The 21,716-nt window shown below is 44.0% G+C and overlaps 1 protein-coding gene across 6 annotated transcripts in view; it reads right to left on the bottom strand.

The window, feature by feature from the left end:
• The window catches only part of tsnare1 (T-SNARE Domain Containing 1), a 99,934-nt gene extending 81,268 nt beyond the window's left edge, over nt 1-18,666 (bottom strand). For all 6 annotated transcript variants that reach the window (XM_029839162.1, XM_011605177.2, XM_029839164.1 and 3 more), the window contains exons 1-2: nt 18,530-18,666; nt 7,719-7,835 (exon numbers count right to left, since the gene is read on the bottom strand). In XM_029839162.1, the coding sequence (XP_029695022.1) occupies nt 7,719-7,800 (82 nt within the window). In that variant the 5' untranslated portion in view covers nt 7,801-7,835; nt 18,530-18,666. The remainder of the gene's footprint in view (nt 1-7,718; nt 7,836-18,529) is intronic.
• Between the last annotated feature and the right edge of the window lie 3,050 nt (nt 18,667-21,716).

Raw genomic sequence — 21,716 nt, 5'->3', positions numbered from 1 at the left:
CAAATACAAGTGCAAACTACAGCCGTGTAGTTTCTACAGAATTTGCACACTTTTTAAACATTCCTTGACCTTGTTGATGAATGTTTTCCCTCAACCAGGTCAAATCTTGCAACAAGAAAATTCAACGGAACTTTAGTTTTCAAAGACATTTCACCTCTGATCCAAGAAGCTTCTTCAGTTCTAAACTAACTGGTGGGATCCCAGTACTGTACTGGTTCACTGTTAATGGTCGTCATTGGTGGTAATCTGCATTGTTAAAGGGCAGATCATCCTGGTCATTGCGTGATGTTGGGAATCAACCATTGTGAGGAGGAGGGATCCCAGCACAGTGCTGGTGTGGAAACCTCCTCCTCTGTTCCCTGAAGGTTTTCCAGTTTAACAAAGATGCTTCTTTTACTCTTTCAAAACATCTTTCTTCTCCGGCCACAATAGGAACTTTGCTGTCTTCAGATGAGTGTCCCTCATCTTATAGATGGACATCTGAATTGGGTGTGTGGTCCATATGTCTGTGCAGTGTTTGGTGTCACCAAGGTACAGGTTGTCCTCACTGTCCTGGAGAACATTACTCTGTTTATATTGGACTTATTTGAATTTCATTAAACCCAAAATGATTTAACCTTTTTTTTTCACTCTTCTTAATTTTCTTGATTTTAAATTGCCCATTGGGGAACAAATAAAGGATTTTTCTTGATGTCAGACCTACTTGATGTGTTGCTCAGTCCTGGTTCTGTGTGTTCTCTAACAAACCTCTGGAGCCTTGACAGAACACCTGTGTGTAATTTTTTTGTCCTTATAAATTCAGATTGACTTGTTTTGGTGACTTCTGACGGCAGCATCAGGTTTATTTAAAGCAGAGGGCATTTTATTTTTAACACATCTAATATCATTTTTCTTCTACCTCACAATTAGGTGGTACGCTCACCTTAAAGTCTAATAAAATAGATCAAAGTTTGCGATGTAACATGATAAAACTTGGGAAAGTTTGGAAAAGTTTCTGCTGTGAGTGGTCTGTGTGAAGCTCCATTAGCCAGCAGCTCCTCCCCCAGTCTGACACATGAACATGGAACTAGCAGCTATCTAATTAGGATGTTCAGTCAGTATCATTTTCTTACTCCACTCTGTCCACCTTGTTGGTGATAAACAGACTCGAGCTGCGTGGATTCGCTTTGACCTGGCACATAGCAAGACCTGCTTCTCCTTCCTCTGCATAGGTTCCTTTGCACGTTGGTGCTGCCTCACTAGAGAGGAGAGGTGAAAAAAAACAAACACATTTTTGACATAATCCCCAATAAAAACCAGACACACCAGATGGTTGCAGATGGTTCTTTAGTTAAACAAAATGGGAAACCCACAAAAACATTCCCTGTATCAGAAGGTGACTGTACCTTTACTGAATGAACCCCTTGCCTGGACCTATGCTACAGTACCCTGACTGGACCACCAGTCTCCCTGTGCTGACGGCTCCACTCCATGTTGCCCGTCCCATTCTTTGCTGAGTGACTATACCATGCTAGCTGTTGTGATCATAGTACATGAGTTTGCCATCATAAAGACATACAAGTGTGCGGAGTTCTTCCTTCCTTACTAGGCAGAAGACAAATAGAACATTGCTTCCAAAAACCTTTCATTAAGCATGCTACCTACTGCTGATAGAAAAACGACGAAAGCCCTGAAAGGCTCGTGATGATGCAGGGTCACAGGGCTGAGCCTAAAATCAATGGAACCTCAGTTGGTCCGTTAATCCTTGCGTGGCCATCTCACAGAAAGCCCACTTTGACCACTTAATGGCCATGAGCTGAGCATGGAGCTGAAGGACAAGTGCTCATCAAAGCTTTATTGCGCACAACACAGCACCCTGCTTTACCGGAGCTAATTGAGCGACTCTAGGTTGACTCACTGCCATGGTGACACAAATAAATCCACACATACTATATAGAGATGCCTGGCCAGGTTATAGAAACTCTACTGGACAAATGTGTCACTGCACAACCAAAGCCAATCGATGAGCATCTTAAACAATCTGTGGCTTTGAAAGTAAAGTCAACAATCTTGGACTTTCAAATCTGAATCTTTTCATGAACAAAATAACATATTCCGGTAAAACAAATGGTGATGCCTGAAGGAACCAGACAGGTTTGTGGTCCGAGTGTCAGGCAGGAGTCCAGGGCAGCTATGATTATTGTCTCGATCAATCAGACTACTACAACCTCAGCTTGGCAGGTTTCCCAGAGGACTTCTAACACACCGTAACCAGAACCGTGACAATTCAAACTATTTATGGGCTCTTTTTACTCCTTGTCTCCTTTAGAATCACTGAATGAGTACAGGTTGACGTTATACTGTGCTCAGCTATAGACCTCAATAAGACATGTGATGGTGACGGAAGGGACACACTATTTCTCAGAGAGCAGGAGAGAGATTAGCCTCGAAGACAGCTCTATTAGACTTGAGTTGAGCTTTGATCATTTGCTGAGCTCCTGTCAGATCACCAGGCGCGACACACAGGAAATGAAGATGACTTACTCTTCATCAAATAGGAGACTCTTTCTGTTGTCTGCTGCACCGGATGTTGCAGTAAGATGTTTTCTTCTTCCTCCTCTTCCTCTTCAAGAGTCAAACATGATTGCTGTGACCATACTCAGCAGCGGAGCTGCACTACGCAGCAGACTGATAAGGGAATATTCATTTTCCAGCGAGTGGCCAACCAAGGAGCAAAAATAAACCCTAAGGCATCATATCTCAAGAGTGGATCAAGAGAGCTGCATTGAATTTTCTTGTCTGTGTTTAATTGACTTGGGCTTAAATTTAAACTAATGTGTCAGCACAAAGATTTAGAGCATCTGTTAAGCCAGAACCCTAAAAAGTTCACTGCAAACCTATTCATATGTGAATATTTGTGTGTAAAAATATATTTCTATTTCTTTTTTTGTCTCCAAATCACTTTTTTATTATTGATTGTTTGTTAAGAACATGGAATTTGTAACTGGCAATAAAGGTTTTAGTCAAGTTTCTTTGACAAATGAAAAAAACATTTGGACCTGTTAATTCACAGTAAAACATTGGGTCCACCCCAAGATACAGAATCCTAAATATTTAACCTTCTGTAGTTCCCCTGTATCTTGTAGCTGGAGGAGCTAATAGCACCATATCATCCCAGTAGATGCTCCACTTTCTAAATGCTGGTTTAGTTATGGTTCACAGAACTTTTAAAGGGGTAGTAAGTGTAATACATAATGTTTAGATAGAAAGAATTAAATATTGCTATGTGAAGCCCTAAAGGTGTAAGTTCATCTGCAGTATAGCAGGATATCACACACGCTCTGTGTGTTTGTTGCTCTCCGGCCTTTTCTTTACAAGGCAGCCTGGCTGCCCCTTCATTTTTGATCATATAAAGCATCAACTCCTCCCTGTCCCCAGGGTCCGTGGCCCTCCTTTCCATCCCATAAAAGGCTACAGCTAGTGGGCTTATTTTCAAAGCCAAGCAAAGGTGGAGAGTGGAACAAGGTAGATGGAAGTGTTGCTCATCACTCACTTTGTTCGAGTCTACAGACCAAAGTGCACAGCAGTTAACCTACGGGGTGAAAGATTGTAAGGGGGGGCGAGCATTTAGTTAGCTTGCTTTGGAACCAGCTCCCTGACTCTATCTCTACTATCAAATCAGACTTCAAACCTTCCTCTTTGAGAAAGCTGATAGTAATTCTGTAGTTCCAGTTATTATCCTAGACATAATTATCATATTTAGATGGTCGTCAAATTATTATGTTAACATCATAGTTCTGCTGCTAGAGGCCGAGGCTGCTGGGGTCCAGAAACATGATCACCTGATCACCAGGCTGCTGGAACCCTGCTGGGTCATGGCTGCCTCGCCTCGCCTCGCCTCGCCTCGCCTCGCCTCGCCTCGCCTCGCCTCTCCTCTCCTCTCCTCTCCTCTCCTCTCCTCTCCTCTCCTCTCCTCTCCTCTCCTCTCCTCTCCTCTCGTGTAGTTGTCACGTTCAGTGTAAGACCCTCTAGCTGGCCACATGGTGGCAAAATACAGATTTGATTGGCTCACTTCATCGAAGCTAACAACACGAGCTAGCTGAAATATGATTGGAAAAAACTTCTCCATAATATCAACCCTGGAAGCAGAAACAAGTGAATATCATCTGACATGAAGATAACAGACTATGGAGAAGATGTTTAGTTAGATAGTTCCAAAATAAAAATCAAATGTAATTTTTTGGGGGGTGTTTAGTCTAGTAGAGAAGGCCTTGCTGGCCCTGACGGTGACACCGGTGTGGAGTGAACATTCCAGAAAATACCAGTAAAATACCACAAAGTCTGGGGAGACGCTAAGCTTTGCATTGTTCATATGGGTACCAGCATCTTGGTTGAGTATTCTTTAAAGTGTCCTTACACACACACACACACACACACGCACACACACACACACACACACACAAATAAAAGAAAGAAGACATTATGTGAACTCTGTATGTAGGATCAGATCTGAACAGAAAACTTTTCCTCATGAAATCATTACTGATGCACACGCAGTGCTAATTGCTTCACTTCTGAATTTCTGGATGAGTAATTGTGTTCAAAGGCACCTGCTGCTGATTATCCACGTATGGGTGACAATTAAATGTCTTGGTATGTGATTTTACAAAAAATACTTCCTGGAATCGCAGATATGTGACGTGCAGAAAGATTAATTCTGAAAAACAAAATAAATGTTTCAAACATTTTCTTGGTTGCTATGTCCAATCAGGTCAAAGTTCAGATGAAATGAGAGCAAACCAAAATTGGGTTTCTGTCACACATGGAACCCTTGGCAATCTCAACCAGTTCATACAGCTCTGCTTCCAGTACCCAAACACACGTCAGGCTGTTGTTTATAGAGCTCAGCTCCACCATTAATTCCATTATGCCCAGTGGAGACCCAGTGATCCTACTGGTGACTAAGATCCTACGACTGGTTTTGGACTCTATATCCTGTTTTTCTACATTGACAACATAATCATTGACGCCATTGGGCAGCATCTGGTTGAGCAATAAGGAATTATGTCACCATTTTAGATCTTGTTGCTGAAAATACTCAGCTTACACTCACCTTACAGGAGCACCATAGAAGGTGTCATCTGTCAAAAAAACCCAGATGGGGTTATGTTTTTATTATTGAAACAATAAGCAGCCAACACACCTCAGTTTTTAAGATAAAACCCAGCTGAACTGGGCCCTATTAAATTTCAAAATTATTTTGAAATATTAAGATTAGGGTTTATGGTTGGGTTAGTGTTAAGGGTTAGGGTTAAGGGTAAGATTTAGGGTTTAGAGTGAGGGGTTCAGGGTTGGTGTTTGGGTATAGGGTTAGTGTTTAGAGTTATGATTAGGGTTAGGGTTAGCTGTGTATTTTAATTAAGGTATGTAAATGTATTTGTAAAAAGGATCGCAGTGGATATGTTGTTAGCTGAGAAAGGTGATGTGTGTGCTGTGTTCGGAGATCAATGTTGCACCTTCATTCCTAACAACACTGCGTCAGATGGGAGTCTCACACTGGCCATAGAAGGCCTTCCCACCCTGAACAGCAAGATGAAAGAGCACTCAGGAGCAAAGACTGCGATGTGGGACGAATGGATGAATGTGTTTGGGAAGTATAAGACATTGGTTACATCTATCCTGATTTCTGTAGTTGTTTTTGCTGCAATCCTTACCTTGTGTGGATGTTGTTGTATTCCCTGCCTGCGTTCTCTTATTAACCGCCTTATCACCACAGCTATCGCTCCCATGAATAACCGTATGGCTGAATTGTATCCCTTAATCAGCAGACAAGAGCCGGATTTGACTATAGACTCTGAAGAATATGAGTGAATTGAGCTAATTTTCCCCTGAGTGTAAATGTGTTTGTGTTCATAAACATGACTTTGCAACCAAAAATCTACTGGAAGAGATTGTTAAATGACTATGGGAATTTGAAGCAAATATGTGATAAACAGGAGGGAAATGTTAGATCCATTATATTAAAGTTATCTCTTATTTGCTTATACCTTGTTATATTCTTTATTCTTGTTATATTGCTTCTCATTACTTAATGTTTCTTATTATTTGCTAATGCTTAATGTTCATGATGCTTGATGTGTCACCTCGAACTTCTCTGGTCAAGGGCGACAGAAATGCAGCTGCTGTGAAGAAGTGACATTGACTGGAGACAGAGCTGCAGGGCCTGACCCAGGAGGTGGGTTAGGGTTAGGGCCTGACCCAGGAGGTGGGTTAGGGTTAGGGCCTGACAATGACCCAGGAGCTGGGTTAGGGTTAGGGCCTGACAATGACCCAGGAGCTGGGTTAGGGTTAGGGCCTGACCCAGGAGGTGGGTTAGGGTTAGGGCCTGACAATGACCCAGGAGCTGGGTTAGGGTTAGGGCCTGACAATGACCCAGGAGCTGGGTTAGGGTTAGGGCCTGACCCAGGAGCTGGGTTAGGGTTAGGGCCTGACAATGACCCAGGAGGTGGGTTAGGGTTAGGGCCTGACCCAGGAGGTGGGTTAGGGCCTGACAATGACCCAGAAGCTGGGTTAGGGTTAGGGCCTGACAATGACCCAGGAGGTGTTCTTTTAATCTGTCTGATATGGAAGAATGTGCTGAGTGCGAGCTAAGCTAATCAAATCAGTGAAGGCCTACGTATAATCTCACCATTATGATTTACAGTCTTTTGCTTTGTATGGGACCTGCTATCTTGTGTTTCCCCCTCCCTTTAGGTACATTTGAATTCTGCGTAACTAGGAACCTTCTAATTTCAATAAAAGAAGGATGGCGGAAGTTGTGCGTCAGGACGTGTTGGAGATCTGTAACTGAGCACATCGCCCTATATATATCAAGCTGTTGTCTTTGCCTCATTTGTTTCTCTCATGTTTTAGGTCGTTTGAACCTAACAATTTGATTTTGCTAAACGGCAGCTCGTGGCAGCTCGTTATGTGGACCATACGTACGCCGCTGCCTGCCCTTTGTTTCATTGGTTTTTAATCACTGACGCAGTTGTGCCCCTCCCACCAAGGATAAAATTCATTCAGCAGAGGTGGGAATGTAAAAAGCATTGGAGGGGTTGTTCCCCCCACCCCCCGTAACAAGTCACACCAGCTGTTACAGGGCCCCGGGCATTCCACCAGTTGCATTGCAGCAGGCAGAAGGGATCTGGCTTGAGTGAAGAAAACCTCCCAGAGAATTATGGGAAATGCACTCCTAACTCCATGGATCACCCACTCAGGAGGAAATATGCTTGTCTTGTTTCCATACTAGAACTACTGCACATACGATACTACGACACGTCTGAGCTTCAGGATTCTCCATATCTCTCCATATTCTCTTTACTGTTCAGATTGCAATTTTTTAACTTGCTTAGTTGGTGTTAGAAATGTGTGCCTGTTAGCTTTTAATTTTCAGATTTGTTTATCACATCAACACACACACCTCCACAGTCCCCACCCCCATCCCAAGAGGCAATAATGAAGCTGATAGACATGAACAAGGGCCACGAGGCTGAGATGAGTCCGCCTGTTGACTTGGGTGGTTCATTTGGTTGAGCACACCAGGAAAACACAAACAAGCTGCTGGACCCCTAATGACCCCTGATGCCGCATCGCTGTGATTGCTCGTGATTGGTTTCCCTGCTGCTGTGCAGGCCGTGACAGTCATGAGTAGCACCACACTGTATTTACATCAAAGGATAAAAGAACTGATTCCTTACCCACTGGCTGGTAACCCTGTCTTGTGGGACCTCCAAAGGGGTTTCGACCACCAAAAGATCCATCAATGGACCCGTACGACATTCTGCCAGGTGGAGGTGGGTCAGATACAGACAAGACTAAAGAAAAAAGAAATAAAACCCAACATTAAAATGATTTAATTCTGTTGCACATGAATTCAGAAGCAGCAGTGATTTTTGACAGATGTTGCAGTGATGTTCGACAGCTGAAGTGTTATTTATCAACTGTTAAAAGATTCTTTATCCACGTCAGAGACAAAAGCGGATTCAACTGGTACTTGAAAGGATGAAGAGATTCCCACCCGGAGATTCCCACCTGAGTGAGAGCTGGAAGATAAAAATCCAGTCGAAACCTTTAAACACAGATTAATTTATGATATCAATGAAATAGTGATGGACAGTATGTGCACGTGTCTGTGCATGCCCACACTCTTCTAGTCAGAGTGCTAATAAGAAAATGTAAGCATAGCTGTGGGTGTATGCAGGCTGAGCTGCACCTGTTTAATTCAGTATTTCACAGAGAACAAAAGCTCAGTCTGATCCAGGGGAGGTGACGGAGTCCTGGTAGCTGCAGTCACTTCTGCCCACGTGGGGGGAGACTGCTGGGGTCCCCAGGTTGTTGGATGCACTCAATAAGAAGTCTGGCTCATAATGCTAGCATGTTCCTTAGCTGCTTCCCTTCTTACAGACTAGAGGAGGACTGGAGCTACAAAACACGTTACAAATATGTCACATGTGACAAAGGTTGAAAGTTTGGTCAGTTGTAATGCTCATAACATCTGGAGCGAACAACATCTGGGAATGTCACCGGCGAGTATCCCTCAGGCTAACACCTGGGGGCTGACAAGCAGCTTTAAAATCAGCAAAAAAATGAAAGATTTGACATATAATTAAATATAATTCGAATATAAATATGTTCAACATTTCACTGTAGTTGACAAAGTATCAGATCAAGTGTTCACATGCGCCTCTTCACAGTTGTTTGATGTAACGATATACGATAGAAGTCCCCAAAGTCTGTCAAATGGACAGAAGTCTCTGCTGGTCTCACAGTGTCCAGTCAGAAAAACTAGTCCTCATCTGAGCTGTCGACATGTGGACACGTGGATAAGTGGACAGTTAGAACACTTCACAACTGATCCTGACAAACTAAAGGAAACTGCTCTGAACCACACACACACACACACACACACACACACACACACACAAACACAAATCCATAATGAATCCGTTATAACTCGCCAACGTAACAAGTAAATCAGAACCAGGATTCAATGGATTCTTTCAAGCATTTCATCGACAACGCTGTTGAGGTCTAAAAATATTTGATGATGATTTTAATCTCCTGCTTTCTGTTTTTAATCAGCTCCTGTTTGAAACAATGTCTACAGTGAAAAAATAACTCATCTGTTCTCCAGAATGAAGTCACTGAGTTCATAAGTGATACATTAGATGGTATTGATATGATATAAATAAGCTGCAGTTTGATCCATGATGTCACATGAAACCAGACGTCTCAGCTGCCTTCTGGCCGCAGACGTCCAGCCTGGACTCATGTTGCCCGTGTGAGGCTGAAATGGAAAAGTACACGTTGCAGGTCTCCAGCAGGAACGTGCGTCTCCACGCTGCTTGAGCAGATGCATCATTTGGATTTGGATGTTGTGAACTGCAGCCTCTCGGCTGAACAATACGTCCGCTTGTAATTGGAGCTGTTTGATGTGCAAACGCAGACGTGCAGCTGTGTGTCAGCATCAAAGAGAAGGATGGAAATGAAGGAGTAGCAGCTCGGAGGAGGACGCAGAGATGGGCTGTGTTGCTTTGCCTCTTCGCTTCTCTTTGGAATCAAGAGTCACTCACACACACCTGCACACACCTGCACACACACACCTGCAAACATACCTGCATGCACATGCACAAACCCACACACACACCTGCACACACTCACACACCTGCAAACATACCTGCACGCACATACACAAACACACAACCACACACACACTTGCACATACACCTGCACACACTCACACACCTGCACGCACATGCACAAACCCACACACACCTGCACACACTCACACACCTGCAAACATACCTGCACGCACATACACAAACACACAACCACACACACACCTGCACACATACCTGCACACATACCTGCAACTGCACACACACGCGCACACCAGCATGCACACCTGCACACACACCTGCACCTGCACACACATCTGCAAACCCACGCACAAACACACACCTGCACACACATGTACAAACACACACCGGAACACACAGCAGCATACACTCGGATAAACACACACCTGCACGCACAAATACCTGCACACATTCATACCTGCACACATGTAAAACATACACAGACCCACAACTACAAATACACACAAACACACTTGCAGACACACACACACACACACGGTCCCAGTCTGTTCCAGCAACACATCAGCTCTTTGGAAACAACCTTCATCCTGGTGCACAAAGACAGGAGGGAAAAAAACATTTGGGAGCAGTGAAATTGCCTTGTCACCTAAAAAGGAATCATTATTGAGATAAATCTCCCCACTTGGTTCCATAACTGGACTGGACCTCTGCTTGCCGACCGTCAGCATCATTCAGTGTAACTAAAACCCAAATGCTGCTGCACACAGGAGTGTAAACTATCTTCAACGTGGTCGGGGTGTTCAGGACGAGGCAGTCCAAAAAAAAATTTTTCCCTCAGTAATAAGCAATCAGAAAGCGGAGGAAGGAGCTAGCACAGGTGGCTAACTAGCAAGCTCATCATCTGACAGCAATGCTACTCTCTAACTATAGTCATCAGAGACATCAATTCCGTGGTCAATCAGAGCATTTAGATGCTTACAAGAACTTTATAGTACCTACTCGGCCCTGATAACCCGATTGGAAAAGCCTCCAAACTATACCATGTGTAGTTGTGCTTAGTAGGTGCTAGTGGAAAAGTGGCATTAGTTGTGAAAGACAACGTCACCATGCAGGTGACAGTATCATTATAATAGGATGCTAGTTTCTGTAGTTGGACCAGGGAGCTAAAAGCAACAGTCCCTGACTACCAAGAACCTCTCGTGACAGCATTCAGGAAACCAGCACAATACATAAAAGTCAAGGATTCCCATTCTGGAACTGGAATATTCTCCTGGGTGAGAAGAGAAAGAGCAACTCATACAAGCCCAGTTGACTTTAAATCCAGTCTACATTTTTTAGAGGCGCAAAAATCAAACAAGATTAAAAAAAAAACCCAACATAACACAGAGAAGAAATATCCAAAGGAAAAAAAACAAGAAACCCAATCTATTAGGCAACAGGGGCCAAAGAGAAGAAAGATGTGTTTTCATTTAAAATCAGTCAGGGGTGGCAGATCTTTCCAGAGTTGGGAGCCACTACAGAGAAGGTCCTGCACCCTCACAGCTTAAGCTTGGTCTTTGGCTGTGTGAGGGACAGTATATCAGCTGACCAGAATGTACTGGAAGGACAGTAGGGGTGAGGAAGGTCAGGGAAGTAGGAAATGGGGAGGCTATTAGGGGACTTAAAGAATTGTAAAATGAAGTTAAGTTACTTATCAGCAGCCAGCTCTTAGCATGCTGGAACAGATGAAAACCATTCAGTCTAACATTAGAATAAAGGGAACTCTGGATCCATTATAATGCCAGGTTCTTTGAGATAACCTATGTAGAACTGTTCCCCTAACAACCACGGGCTCAACACAAGGGCAGCTGATCTGAGAGAGAGAATTATGAAGTCCTGGGAGAACTGAACTTCCTCCCCGCTAAGGCTAACAAACAAAGTACCAGACGAATCTCTACTGGAGGACTTGAACACGGCACTGTCAACCATCCCTACCACTACCATCACTGAGACCAGTCAGCTGATGTATGCAGCAGCAACAGTCATCCTACAGATGCTTGGCTACAAGATGAACAGCCAGAAGGAGCAAATGGCCCCATGGAGGAGAAGGCTAGAGGCAAAAATTGTGGCGGCAGAGAGAGAAGTCAGCCTTCTAACAGGGCAGAGGTGTGAATCTAAGGACAGCACTTCCCAAGAAACATAACAAATTGTCCGTAACTGAGGCCCTGGAGACTGCTAAGCAAAGGCTCACAGCCCTGGCTACCCGACTAAAGAGGTACACAAGAGAAGTAGATGCAAGAAGAATAAACAGGGTGTTCTCCGCCAATCCTGCTAAGGTCTACTCTCAATGGCAGGGCAACAAGATGACAACAGACCCCCCCAGGGCTGAGATGGAACAATACTGGAAGAGTATCTGGGAGAAAGAGGCAACGCACAACACTACTGCCCAATGGCTTCAAGACCTACAGGCAGGGCATAGCCAACTCCCAGAACAAGACCCAGTAGTCATCACCTTAGCAGACATCCAAACAAGAGTGTCCAAAATGAAGAGCTGGACAGCACCAGGGATTCACACCTACTGGCTTAAGAAGCTGACTGTACCACAGATGAACCTGCTGCTAACATCGGGGAACCACCCAGAGTGACTAACCCAGGGCCAGACAGTCCTCATAATGAAGGACCCCCAGAAGGGCACAATACCGTCCAACTACCGGCCCATAACCTGCCTCAGCACCACATGGAAGCTCCTATCAGGCATCATAGCGGCTGAGATCAGTAAGCACATGGATCAATACATGAGCAATCAATCATTTAATCAATCGTACATCAATCATGAATCAATAATAATCAACAAATAATCAATAAAACATATTAAAAGCATGGATGAAGGCTTGCATTACCACACAGGGTTGATTTTTGTTTTTACAAACGTCCAGATCTGCCAGTCAAACTAAATGGGTGATGGCAGCAGCAGTCAGGCAGAACAGCTTGACAGCATCTTTATCTTTATCTTCCACACACAAACGAGATCTGAGCATCTACGATTGCACATTAACGTCTGCGTATCCGTAGTTTGTTGGCTTGGGTGGTACGAAGGAAAGATTACAAGGTTGCAGGTGTTTCCGTGGCCTCCGAAAGGTAAACTGCAGCCTGCGAGGACATGACGGCACACATAGCTTCACAAAGCTGCACCATCCCCCCAGAATCATGCTATCGATCTTCAGACCCATTAGCTTCACACTGGTTGGGAGACTGGAGGTGCAGAGACAAAGGTTCCTGGTCAGAACATACTCTTCAACTGGGAGCTGAAAGGCTGAGCCATCCGGCTTTCTCGCTCTCTCCCAAACCTTCTCTCACTCAGTCACTCACTCACACACACACACACACACATACACATACACACACACACACACACACACTGACTCACACACACACACACTGACTCCTCCCGCTACTGCTCAATAACACGCGACAGCAAGTTTAATTACAGCACTTTTCTTCCACCATTGTGACTTTTCTGGATCAATTCTAGGCTGTTATTGGCAGTTTGCAGGTAACAACTCAACATGTATTTTCCTTATCGACCTCACACACACACACACGCACACACACGCACAAATACATCAGTGAAAACTTTCTGCTTTGGACCTTCCATCAATGCACAAGGTGTGTTAAATGTGTGTGTTCAACAATGCTGCCCAGTTTCATCTGAACAATATGAAACTAAAACCTCGAGATATTGGGAGAGTAGCCACAATGCTCTTCTCTTTTGATTGTCACCTGTGTGTAGAATGCTACCAAGATGTGTGTTCTGACATCACACACACATTTGCCTTGATCCAGTCGATCCAGCTTTGTCTGAAAACTGTTTGGTGTCTCCTGAGCTCCTGCTCAAACCGCCACATGGTGTCTTGTAACTCCTCCTCACACATAATGTTTCAATTTAAATTACTTTGAAATGTCAAAAACTAGTCTATAAAACTGAATATTTCCCAAATGTTAATCAAAACACAAGAAAAACAGGTAGATTTAACACACCCCTAATAAAAACAGTCTGAACTTCATCTTCAAATGCACTCACAGTCAAAGAAGAACTATTAAAACGTTTACTTTGTAATAGCCAGTCTGTTTGTCTTCTCAGCTTGTTCACCTCTACATCCATGCACGCCGTGCACAATGCCGGCTGATATTGTTGGTCGTTTTCTGCAGCACTTTATAGATTTGGAGTTGACACGTCCCACCTGCTTTAAGGTGACCTTGAGCCAGAAGGTGAAAAGCCAACGCTGCTTTCATCTCTTTGAAAGGGTCATTATTTGATGGGCTTCCACATCGTGCTGGTAGAGGAGGGCAACTGTTCCACAATAGGGCTGCAACAAAAGCCATTCTTTTTTAACATTTCATCTAACAAATAATTTTAGTCAACTAACTGTAGGGTGAACCCTTCAGTGGGAGGGGTGGGGATAACTGAGACCCTGTCAGACTAAAATCCGGGACAATTTTGAAATTCCACCCGGCACACATTTTCAGGTCTCAAAAAGAGGACATGTTTGGGTCAAGGAGGACGTCTGGTCCGGCTTCCAACTCTGGCCTTTTCCTATAGTACAAAAGAGCACAACGTTGACTTCATCTGGCCTTCTTTAAATGTGGCCTTTGAAAGAAAATGATCTTTTATCTGTACTTGCACAACATCGTCAGTGGGCCTCCAGACAGACCAGGGAACAATCTCAGCTCTTCAAAGATTTAAAATGAAGTAAGTTCAGGCTGAAGCATAAGCACGCAACTCAGCCCAATTAAGGAGGTTGTTTTGGGGTCAACAGGGTGTGGTACTGATCGAAAGAAGAATAAGAGCAGCAGGACAATAACTGAAGAACACTGCTGTGGACCAAGATCAAGGAAAGTCAACCTCGGAAAAGAGAGTCTAAAAAAATCTGACTAAGGTGTTTCAGTGAGTTTCAAACCCAGATAATGAATTCTGCAGTCAGATGGAAACATTTTCGAGGCAATAATGAGTTTATTAGAGTGTCACGTAAACATTTGAGATGTTCTGATTACCTGTCAGATCTGAATCGGACCTTCTCATCCTGTTTGCTGTGCTGAATAAAGTTAGCTTTTCCTTACTTATCTGAGTCAGCAAGGAAATAAATCCGTGGTACCAGCAACAACCAAGATAATCTACCGCAACATCTGCATCCAGTGGCAGCTTAATTCTCTTTCAGCATGTGCACTTAGTACAGCAGGAGAGCAGGAGCACACTATGCCATGCTGTGCTATGATGGTCCTTGTCTTAGACTGCATCTTGAAATCATTATTATTGTGATGCATGCTCTCTGAACAGGATTGGTAGCAGGTGCAGGGTACCAACAGATGGCCTTCTGGATCCATGAGCGCTCTGGTGCCATGTTCAGGCCACATATGTTTCGCCCTGTGGCTATTCACTTTGTGGAGACAGGCTTTCACAGCCATCACCATGGTTCCACTACCACAACATTTGTGCTTACACCTACACGTGCACACGTTAGCATGCGATGCCCTCTAATCCAGCCTGAAAGGCAAAACAGAGGGGAGCTGCTGTCTTTCATCCCATCACCCCATTTTCTGTTTTCCCACTGCGTGGTTGAACTGTTCGGACAAGCCACCAAACGTTCTGAGCAAAGGACAAACATTCCAGCGCACAGAGAAGTGGTGTCAGATGCTTATTCTGAACATTATTTGAAGAAGGTTAGTCCTTGTATCATCAAAGGGTGGCACGGCGGCATGGCCCTTTGCTCTAGTGCTTCCCAGGCTTGACCCCCAGTCACAACAAGACCGCTCTCTCTGTGTATGTGTGACTCCGGTTTCCTTCACAATCAAAAGCAAACAGGTTAAGTCCATTTCCAGGGCACTTCTGGTGTGGAGGGCCAGTCAGGAATGTCTTAAATGTTGTCCCCCCCATGAGAGACAAGATGAACGTCCCAAATCATGCAAATCTCTTGACGTGCTGGGAGGGTCATCATCCCATACTAATTAATGTTTTCATACCCAGGAGATGTCTTGATGTCAGTGCTCACATTGAAACGTTTAAATGATTCAATTCTCTCCCTTGAGTCCAATAACATGAGTGATGGTAGGAATCCCTCACCAGCATTGAGCTAAAGGAGACCATTTGGCTGTCACAAGGGTTAAGATTAGGTTAGGGTTAAGGTTTAAGGGTTAATGTTTATGGGTAGGGTGTAGGGTTAGCGTTAGGGTTAGGGTTAGGGACAGGTCTAGGGTTATCACATCCCCTCTTTCCTGGGGGTCAGCCGCTTGTTCAAGGCAGGAATGTGTGAAAAAGTTTAAAAGCAAGCAATTTGAATATTCAGATAGCAATGTAAAAAATCACAGTCTGCAAATGAGATGCACATTCTTCTCATATTATTACTTTTAAGTTTCAGCCTCTGTCTTTTAGTGCATCAGTGTCTTCAAAGAGGAGATCCAGTCTGGGATCAGTGCTTCTTGTAGCAAAGCTCTGCTTTTATCAGTGACTCTGTTGATGTCTGGAGATTTAGCACCTTTACATTTTGGTGGATGCACAGATATTAACGCACAGTTCCATCTCTCCATTCTCAGGGAAGAGAGTCATCTCCACAGCCAATACTTTGTGGAACAAATAGCGTTGTGAGGCAGAATGAGGAACTAATTTCATTAGCGGCTGCCATTCATGACTGATCACCGGCTGTTCTCACAGGCTGGCTACAAGGCCCAAAGTTCTGCAAGGTTAATAACCAGTAACAATCAATTACCTAACCAATCGGATATGATCAATGAGGTTTTCTATCCAGGAGGCGTCAAGATCAGACTAAAGCCCATGAAGATCCTGAAGGTTCTGTGGCAGTATCAACTTGTCAAGTTAAGCAGAGAGATTAAAACACAAAAGTACAACAAAAGCAAAGAGCAAGAAGAGTCAGACAGACAACAGGTGACCATGAATGACCACCAGAACAGCCGGCCAAGCAGCAGCATCAACCTGTGGCTGGCTTCACTGTGTCCTCATGGCTCTCATTATTCCAAAAACGCCTTGAGATTCTTCACCAGCGGAGCCTTTTGGCCACGGCCCTGTGTGCTTTCTGTTGAGTTTTGTTTAGCTGTCTTGCTTATCTCTCTCTAGGAGCTCTGGTGGATTCACTTGCGCCACCTTTGCTGCTGACTGTTGCACCTGCAGCTGGTTACCAATGAACGGTCCTTTTCAGCTGCACCTCCTGTTCACTAGCATCTTATCGTTTCATCTGCTTGGTGGTAAACGGTGTTCGGTTGACTTCCTTCCTGACTTTTACTTGATAATATTTTTTTCCATTTCTCACGTTCCTCTCTGGCTCCTCACCATGATTTCATTGTTCTATTATTGTCTTGTTTAAGCTTTGCCCATTATTGTTCGTCTGCTTCCGGCTCCACTCTGAACTATGTTCATAACACTTGTTATGAAAGAACAAAGCCTCCTTGTTAACCAAGAACGTGAGAGAGGTCGTGCAGAAGCTGCACCATCCATGAATCCAGGAGGATGACAGGCAAAAGCATCTGTCTATTTGCTCACCTTCGACAGGATGAGAACAGCTAAGATGCCAATGAAATAATCCACTAGAAAATAAAGCACCGTTTTATTCAAAATACAATAGCTCAATTTGAACCATCATTTGAAATAAACACACCGAGACAAGTGTAAAATGTAATGTAAAAATGTAAATTGTCACGAGTTCTGCTCATGTTTCCCTCTCTTCTTCCCTCCTAGTCAGTCTTTCCCCCTGTTTTCAGTCCATTTCCAGGCTGGGCGGGGCCGTTACCTGGGTCCCCCCACGGTTCTCTACACACATGTAACTCATCTACATTCCATCATCCACACCTGCCTCCCGCTGAGAAGATCGGCTCATTCTTTCATCTTCTCCAGGTGCTTGGGTAACCCTCAGCAGTACCAGCCCGGCTTACAGAGCTCTTTCTAACTCGCATTTTGGTTCTTTTTGCTCACTTTTGTATTTGTCTTCGTCTTTTGTCTGTAGTGTGCAGCACTGACACCCTTTCTTGCCTGTCTTGCCCAGTTGCTGTGGACTTATCCGCACTGAGAATTGCTCACACTGTTAACCTTCAGTAAAATAGATCAACTGGATCCTCTTGCCTGTATCTGCATTTGGGTGTTCAGTTCGCATCTGCAAACATCACACGAATGGTTTCACAGCTATGTTTGATTTGTCAGACAGAATATATATGTTAGACATGGTCTATATGTTCACATTTGTTCACATGTGTTTTACAATCACACCTTTAATAGATTTTAATAACGGTGGAAAAAGCACAAAATCAAAGAGTGGAATGCTGCAGTGTGCTTCACTGCTAGTAGATTCTAGGGGAGGGTGCAGTGGTTCTCAGGTTAGCCTTGTTAACCAACATCTCAACTAACCTTAGTTACTGCTAAAAATGGTGTAAAGTACTTTTTTTGTATGAATGTGTTCGTGTCTGCCCTAGAAAGGAAGCCATCATCAGAATAACAAAATAAAGTCCAATATAAGCAGTGGCTCAACTTTAGAAACTGAAATATGCACCTGCTTATGTGAAAGAAATCAGGTTGATGCTAGCTGACACTGAAACTCCAACAGGGACCTTACTAATAATCATCTTCTATAAACTGCAGATATTATCATTAAATAGCTAGAGATACACAAACCTTCTTGTTTGATCAGAAAACCAGCTTTAAATCAATGAACAGTTAAACATTCATACTAGCAAACAACCACAGGACGTCACGTTGTATCAATGCTACGTCCGGAGGAAGGAGGAAGAATCCCTCTGCTGGCCTCCCATCCCCCAATCACCTTCCCTGCCTCCCCTTCCATTCCCTCCCCCACTGCTACAGCCTGAGGATGCTGCTGCTTTCACCACTGAAGAGAAAAAGAGAGAAATGAAGGAGAACCGTTCCGCTTTACCTTTTAGGGAAGGAAACGGTGGGATTTAGCTCAGATGCTGTTGCTCCTCAGCCTCGGATCACAACATCATATGACCAGTGACCACCTGCTCCTGCTGCCTGTCATGTGACCGGATTACAGCGCTGAAGGGATTTCTGGGATTTGTAGTTGAGGTGATGAGTGAGGGAGAATAAAATGAAAAACCTGCTTCCTTTTGATGGTTGGATACCCCGGCACCGAGGGAAGATTAGCCATAACGAAACAATGATTGACACACAATCGCAGCCATTCCAGACAGGGAAGCGAGAGGTTTCTAGAAACTCCCTGCTGTTTTTGCAAAGCATTTTTCTTTAAATCGAACTATATCTTAGCTAAGAAAGTATTTCTCTAGTTTGTGGAAATATATTAGCCCATAATAAACCCTGTGGCTTTTTCTAGTGCTCTACATTTGTTTCGCTGATGAAGACCTGAACCTATGATGCAAGACTAGCATGAGGCTAACATGCTTCATGACTTCCTTCTGGAGTCATAGATTTGCTCTAGACACCGTGAAATGTTTTTTTTCTCACCACTCTGTTTTTTCTCTCCTTTTCTATCATTTATTCTAGATGATTGAATCAATCTTCAATATTTGTTGTGATAAGATATTGATATTTAGCATCTTTCGAATTGGTCTGAGCTCATGTGGTCTGCTGGTCTTATTCCCTTGAGCTCCTCCCCTGAAAATACACCGTGATCATTTACCCACAACCAGGTCCCCTCCAGAGACACAGTGTCCAATGAGACATCTGCCTTCCTGACACCACTGTGACCTTCACGCCATCCTGCTGTCTGTTCACGCTGGTGCATATGGTGAGAGAAAAACTGAGGGAGGAAGTGACCAGCTGTCTGCTCCAGAGACAGTCTGGTAGTTGGTCCTACTCAGTCGTCACACCCTTCAAAGAATGTTACCTGTCACTCTTTTCAAAGGGTCTTCAAAGGGACAACAGTTTTGTTGTTCTGGATAAGACTCACAGCAGGACAGCAGGACACAGGTGTCTCTGTCTGAGTCTCACCGGGAGCAGCAGCCATAGTGGATGGCCCTTTTGGGTTTCCTCTGAGCCCTGAGCTCAGTTCTTAAGATGCACAAAGTCCCAGAGGCTGGAAACAAACGCCACACATGTGACAGCAGAGAGGAGACGGCACCCGGGTTGACAAACAGTCGGGACACTGTTGCCTGCTGGGGGGTCGGCTCTGGCCTTTTACGGAGCACCTGCTGACCAAAAGGCTTGGAAGAGATATTATGAAGTAAAATGAACTACGCTGAATAATTTGGACACGAGAAAGACAAAACCAGATGGGAAAATGATGTTAAAAGTGAAAAAACAAAACTAAGAGGAATACAGAGAAGACAGAAATAGATCATGTGTCCATATTGTTGTGTTTTCCTGCTTAAATCTGTGTAGAAAATATCTCCAAATGGAGATAAAGTATCATTTTTCTGATTAATCTTTTCTTTCTGAAACAAAGAACATGACATAAAGGTCTCTGCTTCTGAAACTAAATAACTAACTAACTATGTTCTTATTAAACATAACAGACACCAACATTTCACCCAAATGCAGAAGAACGCTCAGATGCTTATGTAAGAGTTGCGGATGACGGAAGAACATGACATTAGCATTAGAGTCACTAGTTTCGTCGACAGACTTTTATACGCTGAAGTGCAGAAAATGTAAAATGAACACACTGAGACCACATCGAGTGGAGGTTCAGGTCAGATGAGTGCTGCATAAGTGAATGAAGACAACTGGTTCCCACTGTTCCTCCCATCTACTCAACTGGTTTGGGAACAGTGAAGAGACAGGAAGAGAAACAGCATAGAAGTGCCTCATCAATGAATAATGCATGAATCCATCTGCTGACAGAGGACACGTCTGTCAGGCCTCCTCAGTGTCCTGCACACACGCACAGATGCATCTACGGCTCCGTGTATTGACTTAGATGTATAGCTGATGGGCCTGAAGCTCTATAACAAACACAATCCCTCAGGTTAAGTGTGCTGTTCTCTCTGCCACGCTGCTCTTCATCCTGCTGCAACTGGCAGATTTAAGGGCAAACATGTGGCATCCATCAGGATTCCCAGCAGCGCTCGAGTCCACACACACACACACGCTGCAGTTGAAGCTGGCAGGTTCAGAGATCATTTCATCTCCGACCAACAAATATATCAAAGATGCTGCTTAATGCTTAAAAGAACATGGAAATTATGGGTGTGGAAGTTGAGCTAACTCTGCATGCTAAACATGCTTGTGTGACTTAATTGCTTTCCATGTGTGTTTTCTAGCAGCTTGCAAACGGTTCCCTGTGAGACAGTAGCAGAACAGACGTGCCGTCGTCCGGCCCAGATGGCAGAGTGGAGAAATCTCTGCCACAGTAATCATGCTGGAGACACCTGGAGCAGCAGAGCGATGGCAACGACAGGGAGCATAAAGCAAACACTAAGTGAAGCACTCAACCACCTTAATAAGGTCTCAAATTAGCTTGTGAATGAATGCTGCACTCTCCAATCCATCCCACTTCACCAAATGTCAGCTGGGAGTAAAAGGTTCCGTTGTGTTTAAACGACATCAAATTACAGACCTGCCACTTAAAGAGAGTACATACTTTAAAGCAAGCACAGTCAATTCACAGAATCCATCTCTACCATAACCCCCCCTCCAAAAAAAATAGATGGAAGACTTATTGCTGTCTTTGAAGCATAAGAGCAGGAGGAAGTGGCTGGTTGTATGAAGTGTCATCAAGCGGAACCATAGTGATGAGCCAACTCCTGGGTCAGGTCCAGCTGAGCGCTGGTCACTCTGGCTCAGAATGAAACCACAGAATCCTAATGTACAAACTTCGACAACAGACAGGACAGATTCGCATTTACAATCTAAAAGCTGTCACATGTAAAAGAAAAAGAAAAAGCGGCTCAGTGGCAACAAAGAAAGAAAGAAATTGTTGCTGCACCATCTCACCGTTAATCAGGTTACCCAGCAACGGCTCAGTAAAACCACTGGTTACCTGGAAACAGATTAGTGATATGCTTGGTTACCCAGCGACAGAATAGTGACGTGCTCAGGTACAAGGGACACACAGAGCAGCATATTCTTTCTAAAATAAACCTGCTGCCTGAAAACATTTACAGAAGAATCTTTACAACACTGTAAAAATGAGAGGACGTCAA

The sequence above is a fragment of the Takifugu rubripes genome, chromosome 7, assembly GCF_901000725.2.
Source record: "Takifugu rubripes chromosome 7, fTakRub1.2, whole genome shotgun sequence".
Lineage (NCBI taxonomy): Eukaryota > Metazoa > Chordata > Actinopteri > Tetraodontiformes > Tetraodontidae > Takifugu > Takifugu rubripes.
Note: the sequence above shows the minus strand (reverse complement) of the source record. Positions and strands in the feature narration are given on the sequence as shown.